Genomic DNA, 20,156 nt, shown 5'->3' with positions numbered 1-20,156 from the left:
TACGTGTGTAAACATGTATATTTAAAGTTATATGTATACACATAGTATCTATTGTTTTATGAATCAGTATTTACTTTCTTTTTAGAAAACTTACTGAGTCTCAGTAGATTCTTTCAAAAGCATTCTGTCAGGTCAAAGTGTTTAACAAAACTTGGCACCAGGAATGCTAAACACTCAACTGTGAAGTTATTTTATTAATTCATTGCATCATGAGCCCAGATTTTGATAGAGTATCTGCTTTGTGCTGTGTACTGTTTTAGGCCTGGGGCAGAGAGTGGTGAGTGTAGGCCTTGCTCTCTTGTGGAGCTAGGTTGTACAGAGGGAGAAATAATAATCAAACTGAAAAAAAGCCCAAGACAGGTCACGTCATCATGGAAGGTAAAAGGCATTCCTTTGATAAGGGGAGAGCTGGGCAGGATGGCGGCGGGGAGCAAGAGGCAGTGGTTAGGGGAAGCCTCTGGGGAGGTGATGTCCTGTCAAGGGTTTGTATGACAAGAGAAGCTAACCATGCCAGGATTAGGAGGAAGAACATTCTAGAAGGGAGAGGAATGTCAAGGCCTTAGGATCAGTCTGAACTTGGTGTGTTGTAGCAATGGTAAGGAAGCCCAGTGACACGTCCCAGTGGGTGAAGGGCGGAGGTGAGGCGTTGAGGTCAGAAAACCCAGTGACCTTGTGGACTTTGAGGTGGGGCCCTCTGGGCAGAGGAGTGATGTGCCCGGGCAGTGTAGAAGGACCCCTCTGAGTGCTGCGTTGGGAATTAGCCTGTGTCAGCCATTCTTCACCAGGCAAGCTCCCCCCTTGTCCCAGGGGACACTTGGCAATGTCTGGAGACATTTTTCAGTTGTTGCAGCTTGCTGGGGAGGCTGTTGCTACCGGTATCTAGAGTGGGCCCCGCAACGGAGATTTGCTGGGTCGTGCCCGGGTTGACAGATTTGGTTACAGCAGGAGAAACAGGAGCCAAGGGTTCAGTTTTCGATTTCGTAAGTTTGAGATGCCTGCTAGATTCCTAGGTGGAGAGGACATGAGGGCAGGTGGAGGCCTGGATCAGGCCAGGTCAGGGCAGAACGTGTAATTCTGAGAATATTGATTCATTCATGGGATTGGATTCAAAGCAGTAGGTCTCATAACTTAGGGGAAGTGGGGAACAAGGGACGCTGCTGGCATGTGACTGCCGACCGGGGATGCTGCTAGACTTTCTGCAGTGCACAGAACAGTCCCCACGACAGAGAGTTATCCAGCCGCGACGGCGGTAGTGCTGAGGTTCAGAGACGCTGGCCCAGAGCATAAGGAGAGTGAGAGGCCCAAGCCACCCGCACGTGTCATTGTTTAGTTGCTCAGTCATGTCTGACTCTTCGCAACCCCATGGGCTGTAGTCCCCCAGGCTCCTCTGTCCATGGGATTTTCCAGGCAAGAACACTGGAGTGGGTTGCCGTTTCTTTCTCCAGGGGATCTTCCCGACCCAGGGATCGAACCCAAGTCTCCTGCATTGTGGTTCTTTGCCATCAGGGTAGCCCATTTGCGCATGTAGACCTTAGGAAAAGTGAGCGGAGGAGACTGAGAAAGGAGCCGGAGACAAGCAGAAAGCAGCGCCCGGGGTGTATGATCCGGAGCCCTTTGAATACACCAGGTTTTAGGGAGGGAGGGCAATGGCACTCCACTCCAGTTCTTTTGCCTGGAAAATCCCATGGGCCGAGGAGCCTGGTGGGCTGCAGTCCATGGGGTTGCGAAGAGTCGGACACGACTGAGCGACTTTACTTTCACATTTCACTTTCCTGAATTGGAGAAGGAAATGGCAACCCACTCCAGTGTTCTTGCCTGGAGAATCCCGGGACAGCAGAGCCTGGTGGGCTGCCGTCTATGGGGTCACACAGAGTCGGACACGACTGAAGCGACTTGGCAGCAGCAGCAGGGAGGGAGGGGAAGCCACCTGTGTGGAGTGATGCTCCGGCCTGAATTCACAGCCTCTGGTGGTCAGTGCCCTCTGGGCTCATCTTGTCCTGAGATCCCATTTTCAGATGGAGGAGCTGAGGCCTGGAGAGGGGCCCCCAGGGACTGGGATTGCGGAGGCAGAGGTGGCGGGGCTGGGGTGCGTCTCTGTCCCCACGGAGGCCGAGGCTGTGTTCACCCCCGTCACCTGCTCGTCCGGCCCAGAAGTGATGGGACAGCCTGGGCAGTGGCTTGAGGGGCTCCCCCTCAGGTTGGCTGGTGGGAACTCATTTGAACACACGAGGACCCATCTGCGCCCCCTGGAGGTCACTCCCGTTCTCAGCAGCGTGGTTTGGTTTCTCACACTCTCCTCCACACCCTCAAAAAGAAAGCTGAACGGAGGCGTTCTCACGGTCACCCTTCCTAATTGCCAGTCGTGCGTGGCAGGACTAGCTCCTTCCCTAAACAAGGCTGTCCTTGGGCATCTGTGCAATGCTCTGGGTCTTTCTGTTTGACTTGAGTCATGTGGTGGGAGAGGAAAGTTTTCTCCTGGTGTGTGTTTCAGTGGTGGGCACAGCGGAGTCCCAGGCTCTCTTTGCAGAAGCTCCCTGCCAGCTCCTTCCATTCCTGGGACATAGGCTTCATGTCAGTGGAAACAAAAGCATTGGCAATGTTGGCAGTTTTGGGGCTGGGATTTCAGTTACTCAGTGCCAAGAGGATCAGATAGGGACTGGTGGAAAGTGCTGTGAATGGGTAGAAAAATCAGAAAGTGGAGGGAAATAATAATTTTCATGGCACTTGATGTCTGGCATCCCCGTAACTACTTTGAGCAGAGAGAAGTGAGAGTGCCAGGGATAATAATGACATTATTCTATCTAACAAAATAGTGTTTCATTCAAAAGCAAAACAAAACCCAAAACTAGAAAAGGCAAAACTCCCTTGGACTGCAAGGAGATCCAACCAGTCCATTCTGAAGGAGATCAGCCCTGGGATTTCTTTGGAAGGAATGATGCTAAAGCTGAAACTCCAGTACTTTGGCCACCTCATGCGAAGAGTTGACTCATTGGAAAAGACTGATGCTGAGAGGGATTGGGGGCAGGAGGAGAAGGGGACGACAGAGGATGAGATGGCTGGATGCCATCACTGATTCAATGGCCGTGAGTCTGAGTGAACTCCGGGGGTTGGTGATAGACAGAGAGGCCTGGCGTGCTGCGATTCATGGGGTCGCAAAGAGTCGGACACGACTGAGCAACTGAACTGCACTGAACTGATACAGATGGAAAAAAGATCAGTTATTGCCTGGAGTTGGGGAGGGTTTGACTATACGTCACAAAGGGATTCTTTGGTAGATGGAATTGTTCTGTATTCTGTTTGTCCTGGTGGTTACTTGCGTCTGCGCACGTGTTAAAATTGATGTATTCTCCAAAAAGTGAATTTTACTCTCTGGGTTTGAAAACTTTAAAAAAATATGTAGTGACCTTCAAGGTGAGGTAGTAGCACCATTGCGCAGAGAAATAAAGCTTCCTACCCAGGATCACACATGGTTTGTGGTTGAGTTTGGCCTTTCGATTTGGGTCTGTCTGCCGTGTGTAGCTTATGTTTTTAACCAAGACACATGAACTGCAGTGCTGCAGGACAGGGTGCATTTTCACTTTCATGGGCTCTTACCGCTTAGTGCTGCAGGGTTAGTTGGCCCAGCTGTAGGGGTCAAGGGTCAGGTGAGGATTTGGATGGCAGTGGAATGAAGCACACAGTGTGTTTTTCAAGGAAGCAGTTCCCATCCATTGAACATGTGCTGTCCCACCCTGAATTTTCAAGAAAACAGAAATCTAGGTTTTTAATATGAACTCTTCTAGGTTTTAAATGTTGACCATCAGTTTCATTAAAAACCTCTGTTTGGGGATTTTCTGAAGGTTCAGTGTCTAGGACTGTGCTTTCACTGCCAAGGGCAAGGGTTTGATCCCTGCTCAGGGACCTTCCCTGGTGGCTCAGACGGTAAAGCGTCTGTCTACAATGTGGGAGACCTGGGTTTGATCCCTGGGTCAGGAAGATCCCCTGGAGAAGGAAATGGCAACCCACTCCAGTACTCTTGCTTGGAAAATCCCATGGACGGAGGAGCTTGGTAGGCTGTAGTCCATGGGTTCGTGAAGAGTCGGACATGACTGAGCAACTTCACTTCACTTCACTTCAGGGAACTAAAGTCCCGGAAGCAAATTAAAATAGATAAACAAGGAAGTAAGTTAGTAAATAAACTAACCCACCCATCACTTTTTAGACCAAAGAAACAAGTACAGTGAAAAATATAGCCAGCCCACTGATTGAGTACCAGTTGGATACTGTTATGATTTATTTTACAGCATGATGCGGGGGAAGGCCCTGCTTGCTAACACACTGGGCCTCACTTGCTGTCTTGGGCCCCTTCTCTCTGCTCTGAAATAAGGAGCCAAGTTAGGCGGATGGTTCTGGCTCCTTCTGTGCCTCTCGGGCAGTAGATAAGATGAGTCCTGAATAAGAATGCGCTTGTGGCACGTGGTGGGTTGGGGGTGGGGTGGGGTCTTTCTTTCCTTTACCTCGACTCCTTTTTGCTTTTTCTGGGAACCTTCTCTCCTCCTGTCTCGTGCATGGTGTTTGCTTTGGGCTCAACAAACTCAGCAGTTAGTCATACTGTTAGTGACAAAATGAACCTCGATGCCTCAATGCCCCGTCAGAGATGCCGATGATGGAACATCCTCAGACCTGAAAACTTGCCTCTAGTTTATTTTTCCACCGTTGCTGTCACCAGCAGAAGGCAAGACTTTGGATGCCAGGTGTTTTTTGAGGATGTGGATGCAGGGCTGGGTACCCTGGTTTTCCAGATGTCTTGATTTTGTTTAAGAGTGAATGAGGTGAGGAAGATCTCTGCTTTACTGATTGATAAGAACATCTGCCCTGGTGTCTTGTCTAAAGATACTGTTCCTTTGAAGGAGCCATTATCTTGTGCCTCCTGAAATACCATTGCCTTTGTCTTTTGAATAAAGGAGTTCATTATTTTTTTTTTTTTAGCTTAAAAAGAAGTGCTTATATTTTTGTTTTAAAACTTTTTTTCGGAGAGGGGGGAGGGGCATGACTCATGGCATGCAGGATCTTAGTTCCCGGATCAGAGATGGAACCTGTGCCCCCTGCAGTGAAAACTTTATCTTAACCACTGACTGCCAAGGAAGTGCCCTTAAAACGTTTTGTTGTGATGGCTGTTTCTCTTGTGGCTGGAGCCTTAAGGCAGTGAGATTTTTGTCCGTCATATGTCTAAGCTGGCTTGTCTTCTCTCAGGACACCACAGGGGTGGCTTGGCTGTTTGTTAGTGTGTTTTGACTTTTGCAGAATCACACAATTGAAGAAAAACAATTTGTTTTTATAAGTAATGAATGCACACCGGGAACAAATAGTCAAAGTACGATCCCATGGTCTGTAGCCCGCCAGGCTCTTCTGTCCATGGAATTCTTCAGGTGATAATACTGGAGCAGGTTGCCGTTCCCTTCTCCAAGTCAAAGTACAGAAAGATGATTAATGAAAAGGCAGTCCAGACCTGTCACCTCTGATCACCTGTTCCTCTCTCTATCCTCCCCCTGCTGCCCGCCAAAAAAGAGAGTGACCAGCATTGGCTCCTTTTTTTTGGTCCATCCTCTGCCCCTGTTGGCTCTATTTAGTCTCCTTGGAGAGCTCTTTTAGACATCAGTCTGGGTCATCTGGTCCCCAGTTAGCAATGCCTAGACACTCTTGAAGCAGGGAGTCCGCGTTGGGGTGCTGCACTGTGTATCTCATGTGGGATCTTAGTACCCTGACTGGGGATCAAACCTGTGCTCTCTGCGGTTGGAAGGTGGATTCCTAACCACTGGACCTCCAGGGAATCCCCTGGACCCCTTTTTATTGTCCCAGCTGGGACGTGAGTGCTACTGCCATCTAGTGGGTGGAGGTCAGGGTTGCTGTCAAACGTTCTGCAGTGCCAGAACCCCTCCTGGCCCCCTACCCCCACCCCGCTAGGCCCAAATACCCACACGGAGAAGCCGGAGAACACATATGTTAGTATCTGCATTTCCTTATCTTTCCCGCACCAGCGCTCATGTCCTTGACTGACTGTTTTCCTTTTCATTAAACAGATGGGCTTTCCATATCACCACACAGAGAGCTATGCTGCTGTTATATTAGCAGCTGTATTTTATTCCCTTTAAAGGTGACCAGTAACTTATTCATCCAGGCGCTTTAGTTATTGAGTAGATCTCTATTTTTTGGCTGCTGGAAACAGCTGTGATGAAGACCCTTCTGCCCAAGTGGTAGTGAACAGGATCTAGAAACAGGAAACGTTCCTAGAAGTGGAGCTGAGGGTCAGAGGCCTGGAGCTGCTGACATTGGGAAAGATATTGCCAGATTGCCCTCTGAAGGGTGGTTCTGATTTATGCTCCCTCCAGCAATGTGAGGATCACGCCTTGTTTCTCTAGCCTGGGTGGTTTTTTTTTTTTTTTTAAATCCCTGGTTTCCACTTATAGCCTAAGCTGTCCTCCTATCAACTGAGAAGTTCAAAATGTTGACAGCCAGGGTGGATTCTGCAGATATTCCCGATATAGAAGGGCAGAGGTGGAAGGAGTCCTGATAAGCTACTAGGAGCTAAATGAGAAAGAGAAGCTCATCTTTTCCCCCTGCGGAGGACAATTGAGTCCGCACACAGCTGAAAATTTGAGAAAGATAATTACATCTGGCTTAACTCCTGAAGGTCTGCTCTCAGGGACCCTGGGGTAGCCCCCTCCCTGGCTTTTGGTGGTTTCTCTTTAGAATAAACATCACAATAGCTCACTGACCCTGTATTTTGTGAAAAGAAGTGCTTTATCTTTTCATTCCTCTTGATTATGAATATTCAATTTTTAGGCTAAAGTTAAGAGATTGCCCTCACATAGACACACAAAGGAGGCAACATGCCCTTTAGGCTTCCCAGGTGGTTCCGCGGTGAAGAATCTGCCTGTCAATGCGGATTCCTGGGTCAGGAAGATCCCCTGGAGAAGGAAATGGCAGTCCTTTCCAGTATTCCTGCCTGGGAAATCTCAAGGACAGAGGAGCCTGGTGCGTTGCAGCCCATAGGGTTGCAAAGAATCAGACATGACTGAGCTCACATGCAAAAACAAAACAGCGCCATGTAGACACACACAGGTACTCACGTGCTCATACTTGATTATTTTGGTTATGTGTAGATCTGTTCGTATGAACCCCAAGGTTTCATACAAGGTGCATAAGGGTTAAGGCTAACCATGAGGCATTTTCTTTACTCACAGACAACATTGGTCCAATACAGGGGCTTACAGCCTTACCTGCCAATTGTAAACACCTGGGGAACCTTTATATGGCCAGTGCTTAGGCCTCCCCCCATGCTGGTGAATTCAGTCTCTGGGGGTGGGGCCAAGTAGTCAGGGTTTTTTTTTTTTTTTTTAAAAGCTCTGGACTGGACAGGGAGCAATTTCAATGTGCAGCCAAGGTTATCAGTCAGGGGTCCACAGTTTCCAGCCTGTGGACCAAATCTGGCCCCCAACTTGTTTTTGTAAATAAAGTTTTATTGGAATGCAGCCACATTCATTGAACACATCATTTTATGGCACTCAGCAGAGCTTATACACCTGCAGAGCTTCATTTATTCTGCGGCCCTTTATGGAAAAAATTTGGTGGACCCTTGCCTGATATGGTCAGTTGTGTTTTTCGGTAACAGCTGTGTGGAATCTGTTAACCACATAGGAATGTCGTAGAGGACAGGGTGCCCTCCTGTAACGCAGGCAACGCCGCCATTTCCTGCTGCTCCACTTCATGGAAGGTATTTTTGTGAGATACTTCTTTTCCAACTTTATGCTTGAAAAGGCTGCCTGCAGTTTCCCTCTGGAATGCAGTGCTTTTCCATTTCTGAGAGCAGAAATGACGAGACGGGCCTCCTGTCTTCCCCCTTTCACTGTCGTGTTCTTGGCTCAGCAGTTGAAGTCCTTAAATCCTGATCACACTGTCGTTTAATCGGATCTTCCTCTTCTCTGTGTTCCCCCGTCGTCGTCCTCTTTTATCTCTTTTACTCTCTCTGTTTACTTTGTAAGATGCCTCGCCAGTAAAATTGAATGAATATTCTTCCCCCGCTGCAGTAGTGGTGCGCTCAGCCATTCTCCTCGCAAGCGTCTTCAGTCCTGGCCCCAAGAGGCTCTCTGAAGGTCCCCTGATCAGCGTGTGCACACACACCAGACAAACACATGCGTGCACACACAGGTCAGCTCTTTTTAGAGCCATTGCTTTAATGACAAGGATGCTGTCCCTGTTTGCTTTGAAAGCTCACTTTTGGAATCTTCGCTGGTGGCCAGCCTGAAGTGTGTCTTTGGGACAGGGCTGTTCCTAAGCTTACCTCGTTATGGTGATAAATGAAGTTGGAGCGATTTGTGGCTCCAGTCATCTATGAGTAGGTTGTGTGGGGCTTTGGGGAGACTACCTGTGGCCCCTTAAAAGGGTAAATCTCTGGTGAGTGGTGTTAGGAGCATGCCCCCTTCCTGGGTGCAGGGTGGAATGCAAGGGTCATGTTAAGGGGGAGAATGAAGGCTTCGGAGGAGCGCTGCAGTCCAGCGCTCAGTCTATATCTTGGCCTTTGTACCAGGCTGGTGGCTAGACGTGGCCTTCTGGGTGGGGGCAACAAAGAAATGGGAGAAGTCAGGTAGTGAGCGCATAGCCGGTGGAACTAGCTCACGGTGGCTCATCTTTGTTCTTGATGGGTCCTTGAGGGATCCCACATCCTTTCTGACCCTGACCCACTTTCAGGGATTGAGAAGAGGAGCTGGGCACCCGCCACCCCCACCCCCTTATCAGACACCAAGTGCATTCTCTGCTTGGGGTCTTGGAGGCGACGTCAGGGTGAAAGACCATGCTTTCTTCCTGCAGAGTCTCTCACTGTTGGCCGGCCTTGGCTACTTCCACCCTGTTGTCCCCTTTTTATGTTTTGGGGGGTAGCTAGAGGAAGCAACAGAGGAGGTGGGCAAGAAGTTCAAGACGCATAAGCTCATGGAGCCTTTGGAATCTGGGCCACCTTGGTTGTCCAAAGACCCACAGCAGACGTGGGCGTGGGGGTGGGGGTGCGCAGGACCTTTGGACCTGAGTCATTAAGCAGAGGCCTTTGCTTGCTGTCAGGGTGAGGAGGAGTTGATATCTTACCTGAGCAAGAAGACATAGGTTCATGTCCAAGACTGATCGGTCCCCATTCCTCAGATAGATGCCAGGAGTCAAAGGGAGGTACAGCGCGCCGACGGGAGGGTCTGCCTGTCTTGTATTTTCCCTTTCCTTAAATATTTATCCATGCATATGGCTAGGCTGGGTCTTGTTCGTGAGATCTTTGGCCTTCCTTGGCGGCATGTGAACTCTTAGTTGCAGCATGTGGGATCTAGTTCCCTGACTAGAGATCGAACCTGGGCCCCCTGCATTGGGAGCACTGAGTCTTAACCTCTCTACCACCAGGGAGGTTCCTGTTTACCCTTTCCTCCTAATTTGAGCTCCAGACTAGGTCGGTGAAGATCGAAGTCTGTGTGGTAAAGGAGGAGGTGGGCTCCCCGTCTTTATCAACATGTTCTCCGTGAGGCTCAGTGCCTCTCTAGGTTACAAGCCCACTCTGTTCTGGGCCTGAAATTCAAAGCAAACTGGCCAGACTCAGTGTCGCTTTATCTGCTTTGTTGAGGTTGAACATAGCATAACCTCTGGCTTTGGAGGATCTGCAGTGATGCTGAGCTTCCTAGAAACCAACGATCTGGCTGGGATTGTGCATTCTCCGTACTGAAAGCAACCCAGGTGATAGTTCAGTAGAAACCGGCCAAATGTTCTCTCTCGCTCTTATCGCCAAGTCAGCCCAGGCCGTCGAGTAGATAATACTGTTGGGATAAACAGAGACATTTTAGGTTTTTTTCCTCCTGGGCTCAAAAGCTTGTTTTCGAGAAGAAGCCAAGTGATGAGCGTTATTCACTGGTTCCCTCCAGTGCCTGATCTCATGAGGGTGCGGTGGTGTCTTCCAGATCGAAGCAAGGCCGAGATGGACCTGAAGGAGCTGAGTGAGTCTGTCCAGCAGCAGTCTACTCCTGTTCCTCTCATCTCTCCCAAGCGACAGATTCGCAGCAGATTCCAGCTAAATCTCGACAAGACCATAGAGAGTTGCAAAGCACAACTAGGTATGTGTCTCGGCTTGCTTATATCATTATCACCATCATTACTGTCTTTAGGGGGACCACCCGGATGAAATGAAAGCCCGATCCTGGCTGCTGTTTTCGCAGCAGGTTCAACTTCGGCATGTTCGTTCAACAGGAAATCATTTCTCATGGCAGAATATTTCACGTTTGCTAGTTAATTGTTCAGCGGGTATTTTGAGTTTGTCAGAGTGCATTCTTTGATTGTGGCAGCCTGCTGATTCGAGGTGCTGCTTGTAAGAAAGTTTGGAAGCAGGAAGAGCCTCCTGAGTTTGCCGTTCTGCTTCTCTGCACGTCGGTGTCTCCACTTCAGCATCACGTGTATCCCACAAGTGTCCCCAACACAAACCCTTCCCCTCCAGGCTGGCCCCCGCCCCCGGCACATTGCATCCTATTTCTGTGTCTGTTGCCCCCCTTTCTCGTCCCCATGCTGCCTGCCTTTTTACACTGCCTACCTGAATCCTATCCCTAAGGCTGAGCGTGGGCATCACCACCTCCAGGAAGTCTTCCTTGACTGCCCTCCCCATCTGCCCACCTCCTTTGGTCCTTTATGGCTCCAAAGCATCAGTGGTCCTTTTGTGTGGTGGGTATTCCTCCCAGTCTAGACTGGAAGCTCCTTGAGGGCAGAGAGGTTTGTCTTATAAAGATGTTATAAAGACTAGCCTTCCCCAAGGTACTTGATCTTAAACACATAGTGATGCTCTAGAATGTTTGTTGAAGAGGTAAATGAAGTCAGAAGGTATTTATAAGGAAATAGGGGGTGGCTGGGTCTCAGTAGAGAAAGCCAGTCCAAGATGAGATTTCCATGTCACTGGGTGCTCTGGACCTTTGGGTGAGAAAGGAGCTAGCTGGGAGTCACTGAGGCTGTCTGAGGAAAGCATTCCTTGCTGGGTTGCCCGTTTGTTTAGGACATTGAGTGACATGGATGAAATTTTGCAGGCTGTATCCCTCTTGGGTTCTTCCAAGCAGCTGGTCTAGCTCCTCAGTTTGTTGTTGTTAATAACGATTTATGGAGGACTTCCCATGCCCCCTGCCCTGTGCATAGATTGTCTTGGAAGTTTGATACTGTTATCAGACCCATTGACAGGTGAAGAAATGGAGGTTCAGAGAGGTAGTTCACTCGTTAAGGGCCACACAGCTAATAGAAGCGGAGGAGCAGGATCTGAATTCACATCCTTCGGGCTCCAGTATCCAAGCATGTGTGGCCATGCTTGTCAGTCTGGTGTCTACCCTTTAGTTACCAGTTGCACAAACCATGAGATCCAGAAGTTAAACCAGATTTGGTTTTTAGATTCTTTCAATTTGAGCCCTGGAGGAGGTGGATGTAATTCACTCCTGATCCTGCTGGGCTGTTTGTGGCTCTTAGCCTTTTACAGGTTTCTCTTCCGTGACCCCACTCATGGTAACCATTGCTCTAGAATGAAGACAATACAGAGTTGATGAGGATTTCCTCTTCAAAATTGTAGGGTATTGGATTACTTACCTCCAGGTGGATGACGCTCACTACTGAGGGCAGGAAGGAAACATGAATAGGGTAAATGAAACTGTTGTTAGAAATAGGCTTTTGCCCATTTTGGCTTGTGTATATAGGAAACTCCTGCTGTTTCATTGTTTCTCCTTTTGCTTGAGACGTGGAAATGGGTGACTTTCCTCTGGACTTGGTTACAAGCAGAGCAGCAGTAGAAACACAGTGGTGTTGACTCTGCTTCAGGGCGGGGAGCCCGGTGGGGGCTGGGTGGCTGGGCCGCCTGGAGACGGTGCTCCCCAACCGGAAGGGGCCAGTGGTTCTCAGCCCCAGCCAGCCTCTCGGGCCTGCGACCCAGAGTGGCCTGGTCTTCTGCTCTTGCAGCACAAGCCTAGCATCTTTAATTTTTGTGTGAAACGTCCCGATTTATGAATTGGCCAGGACGTTCTAAGTTAAAAATAAAAACAAAATAACACAGTGTTGGAAAGCATTGGGTCAAACCATTGCTTCCTAAATAACACGTCTGCTCCTGTGGCTCGTGGGCTGTGAGTTGCATCCCCTGCTTTAAGCCTTGGCCTGTTTCTTTGAGTCCTGGATACAAAGGGTAATAGACTTAATGCTCTGGGAATTCGTGAGAAGAGCCTAGTGGTGCCTCGAGCCCATGTCTCTGGCCTCGCCTCTCTGTCTTGGTTTTCTTTGTGTCCCAGGACAAGTGATTTCTCAGGGCTTCTTTTTTTCTAATCTGTAAAATGGATCAGTTTTAACAACGCCTGTGTAGCATTCCCTTCCATCCCTCCCATTCTCTGTGTCCCAGTGAGTTACCCATGCTGCCAAGATTGAGCTCTGGATAAATTAGAAATTCATCTTGAAATGTCAGTAACTGAAACCCTCAGCAGACGTTCCATTTGTCACCTGTAGTCAGCTGCAACTTGAGTCTACTGTTAACCCCCAACCAGACCAAATGTGATGCAATGTGAAATGTTTCTTTTTTTTATTCCAGCGTTGGGCGTGGAAAATGTTTGCGTTTTTTTGGTCCTGCTCTTTATTCTGTGACTACGCCACATGCTGGGTTTTCTTTTTGAATTTAGGCATAAATGAAATCTCGGAAGATGTTTATACGGCTGTTGAGCACAGCGATTCGGAGGATTCTGAGAAGTCAGATAGTAGCGGCAGTGACTCTATCAGTGATGAGGAACAGAGGTCCAAGAACGAGCCAGAAGATGCTGAAGACAAAGAGGGGGCTCGGATGGACAAAGAGCCATCTGCTGTCAAAAAAAAGCCCAAATTGCCGAACCCAGTGGAGACGAAAGAGGAGCTGAAAGTCAGCACGTCACCAGCCAGCGAGAAAGCGGACCCAAGCTCGGTCAAGGAGAAGACGAGCCCCCAGCCTGAGAAGGACTTTTCAGACAAAGCAAAACCCTCGCCTCATCCCACAAAGGATAAGCTGAAGGGAAAAGATGAGACGGATTCCCCAACAGTGCATTTGGGCCTGGACTCCGATTCAGAGAGCGAACTTGTCATAGATTTAGGAGAAGACCATTCTGGGCGGGAGGGTCGAAAAAATAAGAAAGAACCCAAAGAACCATCTCCCAAGCAGGAGGGTAAGTGATTGCACCCGTTTCCGGTTTCTTGGCTTGGTGTGAGAATGTCACCTTGCTGTTTGTAGTATCATGTGTCATGTCACCCTCTGACATCGTGAAGGGTGGCACAGCAAAGCTAGGATTGGCTCCTGGTCACTTAGCTAGTTACTGAGTGGGACCAGGCCTTAACCTGGGCCTGCCCACCTTTTACCTTCTCAGTACCCAATGTGGTTGATTTTGAGCACAGGAAGAGAAGTCTCTTAGAAAGTAGTAGTTGCTTCTAACAGTCAAGTCATTTTGAACCTAAGCAGTTTCTTTTCCAATGTGTTCACTTACATGCCTAAAGTGTTTGTCAATGTTAAGATATTGAACAGGGCTGAAATTGTTAAAAGTGTTCAGTTCATAGACCTTGATGAGTTTATTCTCTTTTACCTCCCCTCACGCTGCCCAGGCATCTCAAAACACATTTTCTTACTAGACTATAAGACCTTTTGGGTCGGTGGCACCAGACTGCTGCGTTCTTCTTAAGGCCTCTAGCAATCCAAGGGGGGATTATTGTATGATACCCACCTAAGCCCGTGTTCTGCCATATTTGCGTTTAACTGACTGGGCCCGAGGTTTCTCAGCCTTGGCACTAATTGACTTTTTATGCTAGATAATTCTTTGTCCTGTGTATAGGAGGATGTTTAGCAGTATCCCTGGATGTCAGTAGCATCTACCCAGTGGTGGCCTTCAAAAGGGTCTTAACAACACAAAATCTCTCCTAGTTGTGAACTACTACCTAAGCTCCCCCTTCGCTGCTGTTAGGGACCGAAATAGCAGTGGCTGTTCTCAAACCTGCCGCATCCCAGGCATGTTGGCAGACTCCCCAGTGGAACATGGGAATGGTTTGAAAGATGTCTGGCCCATGGGCGAAGCAGTCAGCGAACTTCTCAGCTGGCTTGGCAAGTGGGTGGTGAGGGGATTCCGATATACCCAAGAAAGATAATGAAGAATTAATTAAGGGCCCAGGAGAGACGCAGCCAAAAGACAAATTGGAGGTTGTAGCCATAAAACCTCATGTACTTTGTGGGTTACATAAGGGGATAGCCAGGTTTAATTCTGTGGCTCAGTGGTAAGGAATCCTCCTGCCAATGCAGGAGACGTAGATTCAATCCCTGGGTCAGGAAGATCTCCTGGAGAAAGAAATGGCAATGCACTCTAGTATTCTTGCCTGGAGAATTCCATGGACAGAGGAGCCTGGTGGGCTATAGTCCGTGTGGTCACAAAAGAGCTGGACATGACTTTTAGTGACAGACAACACACAGCTTCTGACAGGAGGTAACGTCTCAGTTATGTGTCCCCTGGGGATTTATTAGTCTGGCTGCTTAAACAGGAGGGGGATGGGCTTTGAGCATCTTCCTTCTGTGTTTGTATCAACATGAACTGTTCTGGAACCTCAGTCCCTGCAGTTCATTGGAAGAGGATGGAATATCTCTCAGTGATATAAGGCAGGAAGAGAGAGAGGCAGTTGAGTGGGTCAGGAAGGATGGATCACTGCCCCATCCCTGAGAATTACGAATGGCATCTGAAACATCCATTTCTGTGTGGATTGGGGTTTGAGGTACCACTTCTGATGCTGCAGAAAGCAACAAGAGTAGCAATTACTCCATGAAGTTTGTAGAATTGTTGGGTCCCATATGGCAGTGTTCCTATGAATGATAGATACATTTATACTATTCCTCTCTTTCTGGAATAGATCTTTGTTTGGTTGTGGGTTTTGTTTTGCCCCTTCCAGAAAGGATTTGTGACATACTGATAAAATGGAAATCAAGACATCAGTGAGAAAAATGAAAACAGAACAGTGAGAGATCTGGGGAAAGTTTGTATACAGAAATAACTATTTCAGCCTTCAGAATTAGCAGTCAGGCTTCCATTTTGGGTCCAAGCTTCCTGGCAGTCAAAGCAAAAAGGGAAACACATATGAGTGCCTTAAAAGATCTCATGTTTCCCCCCGCTAAATAGAAAGCACTCCAGTTGATAAAATGAAGCTGAGCTGTTCCTCTCACTGGTATCTGGAGCAAATTTCTCTAGGAGCCCCTGAGTATGTGGTGGGACTTTGAAGCAAAGGATGATTCTGAAACATAATTCAGTTAGAGGAACTTAGCAGGGGTTGAAATCCAGAGCCACCTGAGCATGATTTGGGTTTTGAAGATTCGACTTCGTGTCCGACTCTGCAGTTGAGCATCTTTTCAAGGATGTGCTTTTACTTACGAGTTTATTAAGTCAAGGGTGTTTTGGAGAGTGCTTGGTGACCTCCAACTGATCTTCAGTTCGGAGTGCAGCTTATACACAGAATCTGAATCCTCAGATAGAAAGACGGCTGTTCTAGCTAGAGGTCCTAGAGCAGAAGCTAAGGGAGCTCACGTCAGGACCTTGACTATGCTTACCTGGGTCACATCAGTCATTTCCAGCCTTCTCTTAAAAAGTCCTTTTTTAATGTACAAGACAGCAACCTAAGTCTGATATAAGTAGGTTAGTTGGGTGGGGTCGCTTTTGGAGTGTTGACCTTTAAGAAATTCACTTCTTTTTGAGACTACAGGTGATTATACACTCCCAAATTTTTAGGACAAAGGGAATTTTCCATGGCCCTTCCTCTCCCTATCCACCCCCCCCCCCAATAAACCATCAGCATCCTCTAGAAATGAAAATGTTTTAGTGTCTAAATGAAACACTACCCCCCTGCCAAGAGTGTGTCAAGACTGGAATTTTTTTTTTTTTTTAAATTTGGAAAAGAGCTCCAATGGGACTCTTGCAGAGCAGTAACCCATCTACAAAGCCAGCTGTTTGCTTTTGCAAGATGATAGAAAAAGAGCTTTTTGTGGTTGCCCTTTGCCCAAGGACGGTTCAGGCTAGCTAATCAACAAGGGCAGTATATTTTTAAATCTCATGGCCGAAAAGAGAGGCACTAAAGATGCTTTTGCAGGTTAGAAGCTTTGCCTGTGGGATCTCTGCCTTTTTAAGAAGGGCCAAGCTCAAAGCCACCTTTGCCCCTGGAAAGGGAAGGGGCAGAGGTTGTGTCCGACATCTGGAAGGTTGTCCTGGGCAAGGATGGGGGCTCCTCACTCTAGGTAGAGATCTTCTCCCAGCCCCGCCCTGTGCTCTTGCCCAGGACCTTGGCTGAATTTTTCCCCAGAGGAGCAGGAGGCCAGTCAGTTGTGATAACCACTGAGACACCCCCACCCCCAGGCAGTAAAGTCAGCCTGTCAACACTCCTTTCCTTTCATACTCCTTGGTTTTTCCAGACCCACGGTTAACTGAAAATTTCCCCTAGAATGATCAAGAGCTCATGTCTCTTTTGGGTGATAGAAATCTAAAAATGACAGGCAGGGAGTCACGCAGCGGAAGCATGCTGAGCCCCTGAAAAAGCTGTGGTCCTTATTAAGGGGCTTCCTTGGTGGCTCAGCTAGTAAAGAATCCGCCTGCAGTGCAGGAGGCCCAGATTCTTGCCCTGGGTCAGGAAGATCCCCTCTGGGGAAGGAAGGAAAAGGCAACCCACTCCAGTATTCTTGCCTGGGAAATCCCATAGACAGAGGAGCCTGGCCAGGCCATAGTACATGAGATTGCAAAAGAGTCGGACACGACTGAGCGACTTCACTTTCAGTCCTTCTGAAAAAGAGTTTGATGTCAGGCACATCGTCTGAGATCAAGGATGCTGACTTGCACCCGTGATTTTTGTGTGAATCCCGGGGAATCCTCTCTGGGGACGCAGGTTCATCTCTGCAGGGCCTGGGGCCCCTGCAGTAGTAACTGACCTCCCCCTTACAGACGAGCACTCATGTGGTCATCCCCTCTCTGCCGCTCAGTGCTTCTGGCTCTAACCTGCCTTCCGACCAGCCCTTCTCACTGGCTGCCCTCACTCACCAATATGCTGCCGATTCCTGGGCATGTCTTGGCTAAAGCGGTTCCCCTCCAAATTCTCCCTGCTGCCTGTTGACATCCTGCCCTCCTCCCTTATAGCCCAGCTCCTCCCAGAAGATATAGTCCAAAAGGCAGCTTTTTTCAAGCTTGAGTCACTCGCATTCATTCTTTTTGCCATACCCAAGACCTGCTAGTACAATTATTGACTTAATATATTTTTATTTGAAGCAGCAGCTCTCTTTTTAAAAAAACAAATTAAACTCAATTTTGGACTTAAACTTGACTACCACACAGTAGGTGAAACAGTATTTTGTGCTCTGCATAAAAGACATAACAGGAATAACTGCAGTCAAAACAAAAGCAAGGCTTCTAAATTCTCCATAAATACCATTGTGCTGGGGAAGGTTCTGGCCTTGGGGTGGAGTTCCCTTGAGTGTTAGGTGTCAAGGCTGCCAGGACCACACTGAGACTATTCTAGAAGGAATTAGAAGAGATGAAAGACAATACTCTTCTTTCTGGGTGATTCATTGTTATTCAGTGCTTTGGCCATTGGGAGGCTGTCTGGTTCCTTGGGGTACATGCTCTGTAGGTTTCCTGGCCAAGAAAAGGATTCCTGTTAATCTCCAGATGGACTTTGGCTAAGTCTTTCTCAAAGTGCTCACTGAACTTGTAAAACAAGGTGCTTGCAGCGATTCTGTTCATCCACTGGGTCATCGACTAGCAGGTGGGCAACTCCAGGCTAGGGGCTGGGTCATGCTGGCCTCAGTCCCCTGGAGGCCTTGACAAGTATCTCAAAAGTGAGCCAGCATGTAACCCAAGGAGGCTGATGTTTTACGCTAGAACCTGCTGCAGAAGTGGCTTAAGCATATAAAGTGACGGTGTGCCCACTCACGGGGAGGTCCTTGGCATGCTAGCCTGCCAAGGGATGGTCACCTAGAACTCGCCGGCCTGCAGACCCTGCAGGCCAGCCTGAGTCCTGTCTACTTTCTGTTTTGTGTTTTCATGCCTTGGCTTCAGTTGTAGGTAAAGCTCCACCATCCACGCCAGCGGGCAGCCAGTCTCCCCCCGAAACGCCGGTCCTCACCCGCTCATCCTCCCAAACTCCCACGGCTGGGGTCACGGCCAGCACCACGTCCACAGTCACGGCCCCCGCCACCGCTGCCGCCGCCGCCGCCGCCGCCACCACCACCACGGGGAGCCCGGTGAAAAAGCAGAGGCCGCTTTTACCGAAGGAGACTGCCCCGGCTGTGCAGCGGGTCGTGTGGAACTCATCAAGTAAGTTTCAAACGTCCTCCCAAAAGTGGCACATGCAGAAGATGCAGCGCCAGCAGCAACAGCAGCAGCAGCAGCAGCAGCAGCAGCAGCCTCAGTCTTCCCAGGGGACGAGATATCAGACCAGACAGGCTGTGAAAGGTACCGAGCCTCCCCCTCCGCTCTCCGTGGCGCCCGCTCCCTTTTCGCCACACGGACAGGAGAAAAATCGTCCTCGTTTTGTTTTTTTTTTCAGTTCCCCTTGGTTGCCTGGCCACTGTATCCTGGAGGCCTGACACATTCCATTTGGCATTATTTTTAAAAATTGTTTTGCAGCTTGCTTTTTGTACTTTTCCTTTTCCTTTTTCATTTTATAAACGGTACATGCACGTCTTCTCAGAAAGGGGTGAAATAGATGCCTAGACACACAAAAATCTGTTGTCTTGATTGACTTTCTATTTCATTCTCCACCCTTTCTCTGAGGTTATTGTTAACCATAAGATCTTTTTTTAATGCATGTATGCATATATATTTATGTATATATATATATGACTTCATAAAAGTATTATTATTTTTTTCTTTTTGGAAACATAAAAATGGTACCATCTTTGCCTTTTTTTTATCCCCCCCACCCATCAGCATGTTTTGGAGGTCCATCCATGTCAGTACATAGAGCTCTTCCTGATTCTTTTGGACTGCTGCGTAGTATTCCACAGCTTATTTAATAAAGTATTCCCCTACAGATAGACATGTAGGTTGCTTCCAGTTTTTCCCTGTTGTTAACAGTGCTGCAATGAATACCTTTGTATAAGTTTCCTCGTGCATGCCTGTGAACCCCTGGGCATTATTTTTGAAAGAGTACAGTATGAGAAGTGGATAGTAAAGGATACCTTAATAAGTAGGGATTAGCCCCCTTACGCAAGAAGATCCAGCATCAGGAACCATTGCTGAAGCTTGGAATGACAGCTCCCAGCAGGAGGCTCCATCTGGGCTGATGTAAAGCTGAACAAAGCGCTGATCCGATGGGTACTAGTTTGTCCAGCTCTTGTGAGGACTGACACAGGGCTTGTTTCATGGGGAAACCTGCATTGAGATCCTCCGTGGTTGGGCTCCTTGATCGAAACTCTCACATACCGAGTGCACTCTTGTGAGTAGAACTCTTGAGAGTTGTAGCAGGTTGTGAAATGAAAAAGTAGCCAGATCTTGAACTGGGTCCCCCAGTGAAGCCCTTCAAAGATTGGGGCGGAAGGAGACTGAGCGATTAGACACAGTGTTGGAGTACAGCCGGATCGATCCTGCTGTCTGAGGAGTTGCTGGGGCAGAACCGAGTCTGGGATCTTTCAGGTTGGGATGGTCAGTTCCAGTCTCCTGAATTCATAGCCCTTAAGTATAATGAGCCATCCCGGGGGACTTGGGTGCTGGCAAGAAGGAGCTCATTGATGGTATGGTTCCTAATTCCCAGATTGTCCTATTAACGATAAAGCTGGCCACTAGTTGAAGCAGTTAAGATAGATTTTAATCTGCTATATACTATTGCAGTAGGGCACAATGTCCGATATGAACTGAAGTCAGCTTCAACGTGTACACTGGGGACTGGGGTTTTAAAGCGAGAATTTGGGAATAGGGAGGGGGAATCGTAGGGGCTCTGTAGAGTCAGAAAGGGACAGTTTTACACAAAGTGGGAAGGGGGTGTTGGTCCGTGTGAAATGTCTGGGTTTGGTGACTCTGGTACCTCTTAAAGGTAGGCTTCTGCCCTCCCACAGAGACTGGATAATGGGCCCTATCATTAGGTGTTGACTGGAGCAAATCAGCAATTCTATTGGCAGC

The 20,156-nt window shown here is 48.4% G+C and overlaps 1 protein-coding gene and 1 non-coding gene across 42 annotated transcripts in view; both read left to right on the top strand.

Moving 5' to 3' along the window:
• The window catches only part of ZMYND8 (zinc finger MYND-type containing 8), a 124,425-nt gene that overhangs the window by 85,561 nt on the left and 18,708 nt on the right, over positions 1–20,156 (top strand). For 22 of the 41 annotated variants that reach the window (XM_069548735.1, XM_069548722.1, XM_069548716.1 and 19 more), the window contains 3 exons: positions 9,966–10,118; positions 12,687–13,199; positions 18,096–18,491. In XM_069548735.1, the coding sequence (XP_069404836.1) occupies positions 9,966–10,118; positions 12,687–13,199; positions 18,096–18,491 (1,062 nt within the window). The remainder of the gene's footprint in view (positions 1–9,965; positions 10,119–12,686; positions 13,200–18,095; positions 18,492–20,156) is intronic. The other 19 variants (XM_069548737.1, XM_069548734.1, XM_069548720.1 and 16 more) reach the window with 1 other exon arrangement.
• Positions 5,148–5,295, top strand: LOC138417941 (small nucleolar RNA SNORA79). Its single transcript, XR_011248357.1, has one exon. It is a non-coding gene; the product is annotated as a small nucleolar RNA SNORA79 (small nucleolar RNA).

Source organism: Ovis canadensis, chromosome 13, assembly GCF_042477335.2.
Source record: "Ovis canadensis isolate MfBH-ARS-UI-01 breed Bighorn chromosome 13, ARS-UI_OviCan_v2, whole genome shotgun sequence".
Lineage (NCBI taxonomy): Eukaryota > Metazoa > Chordata > Mammalia > Artiodactyla > Bovidae > Ovis > Ovis canadensis.
This window is presented reverse-complemented; position numbering and strand designations above follow the sequence as displayed.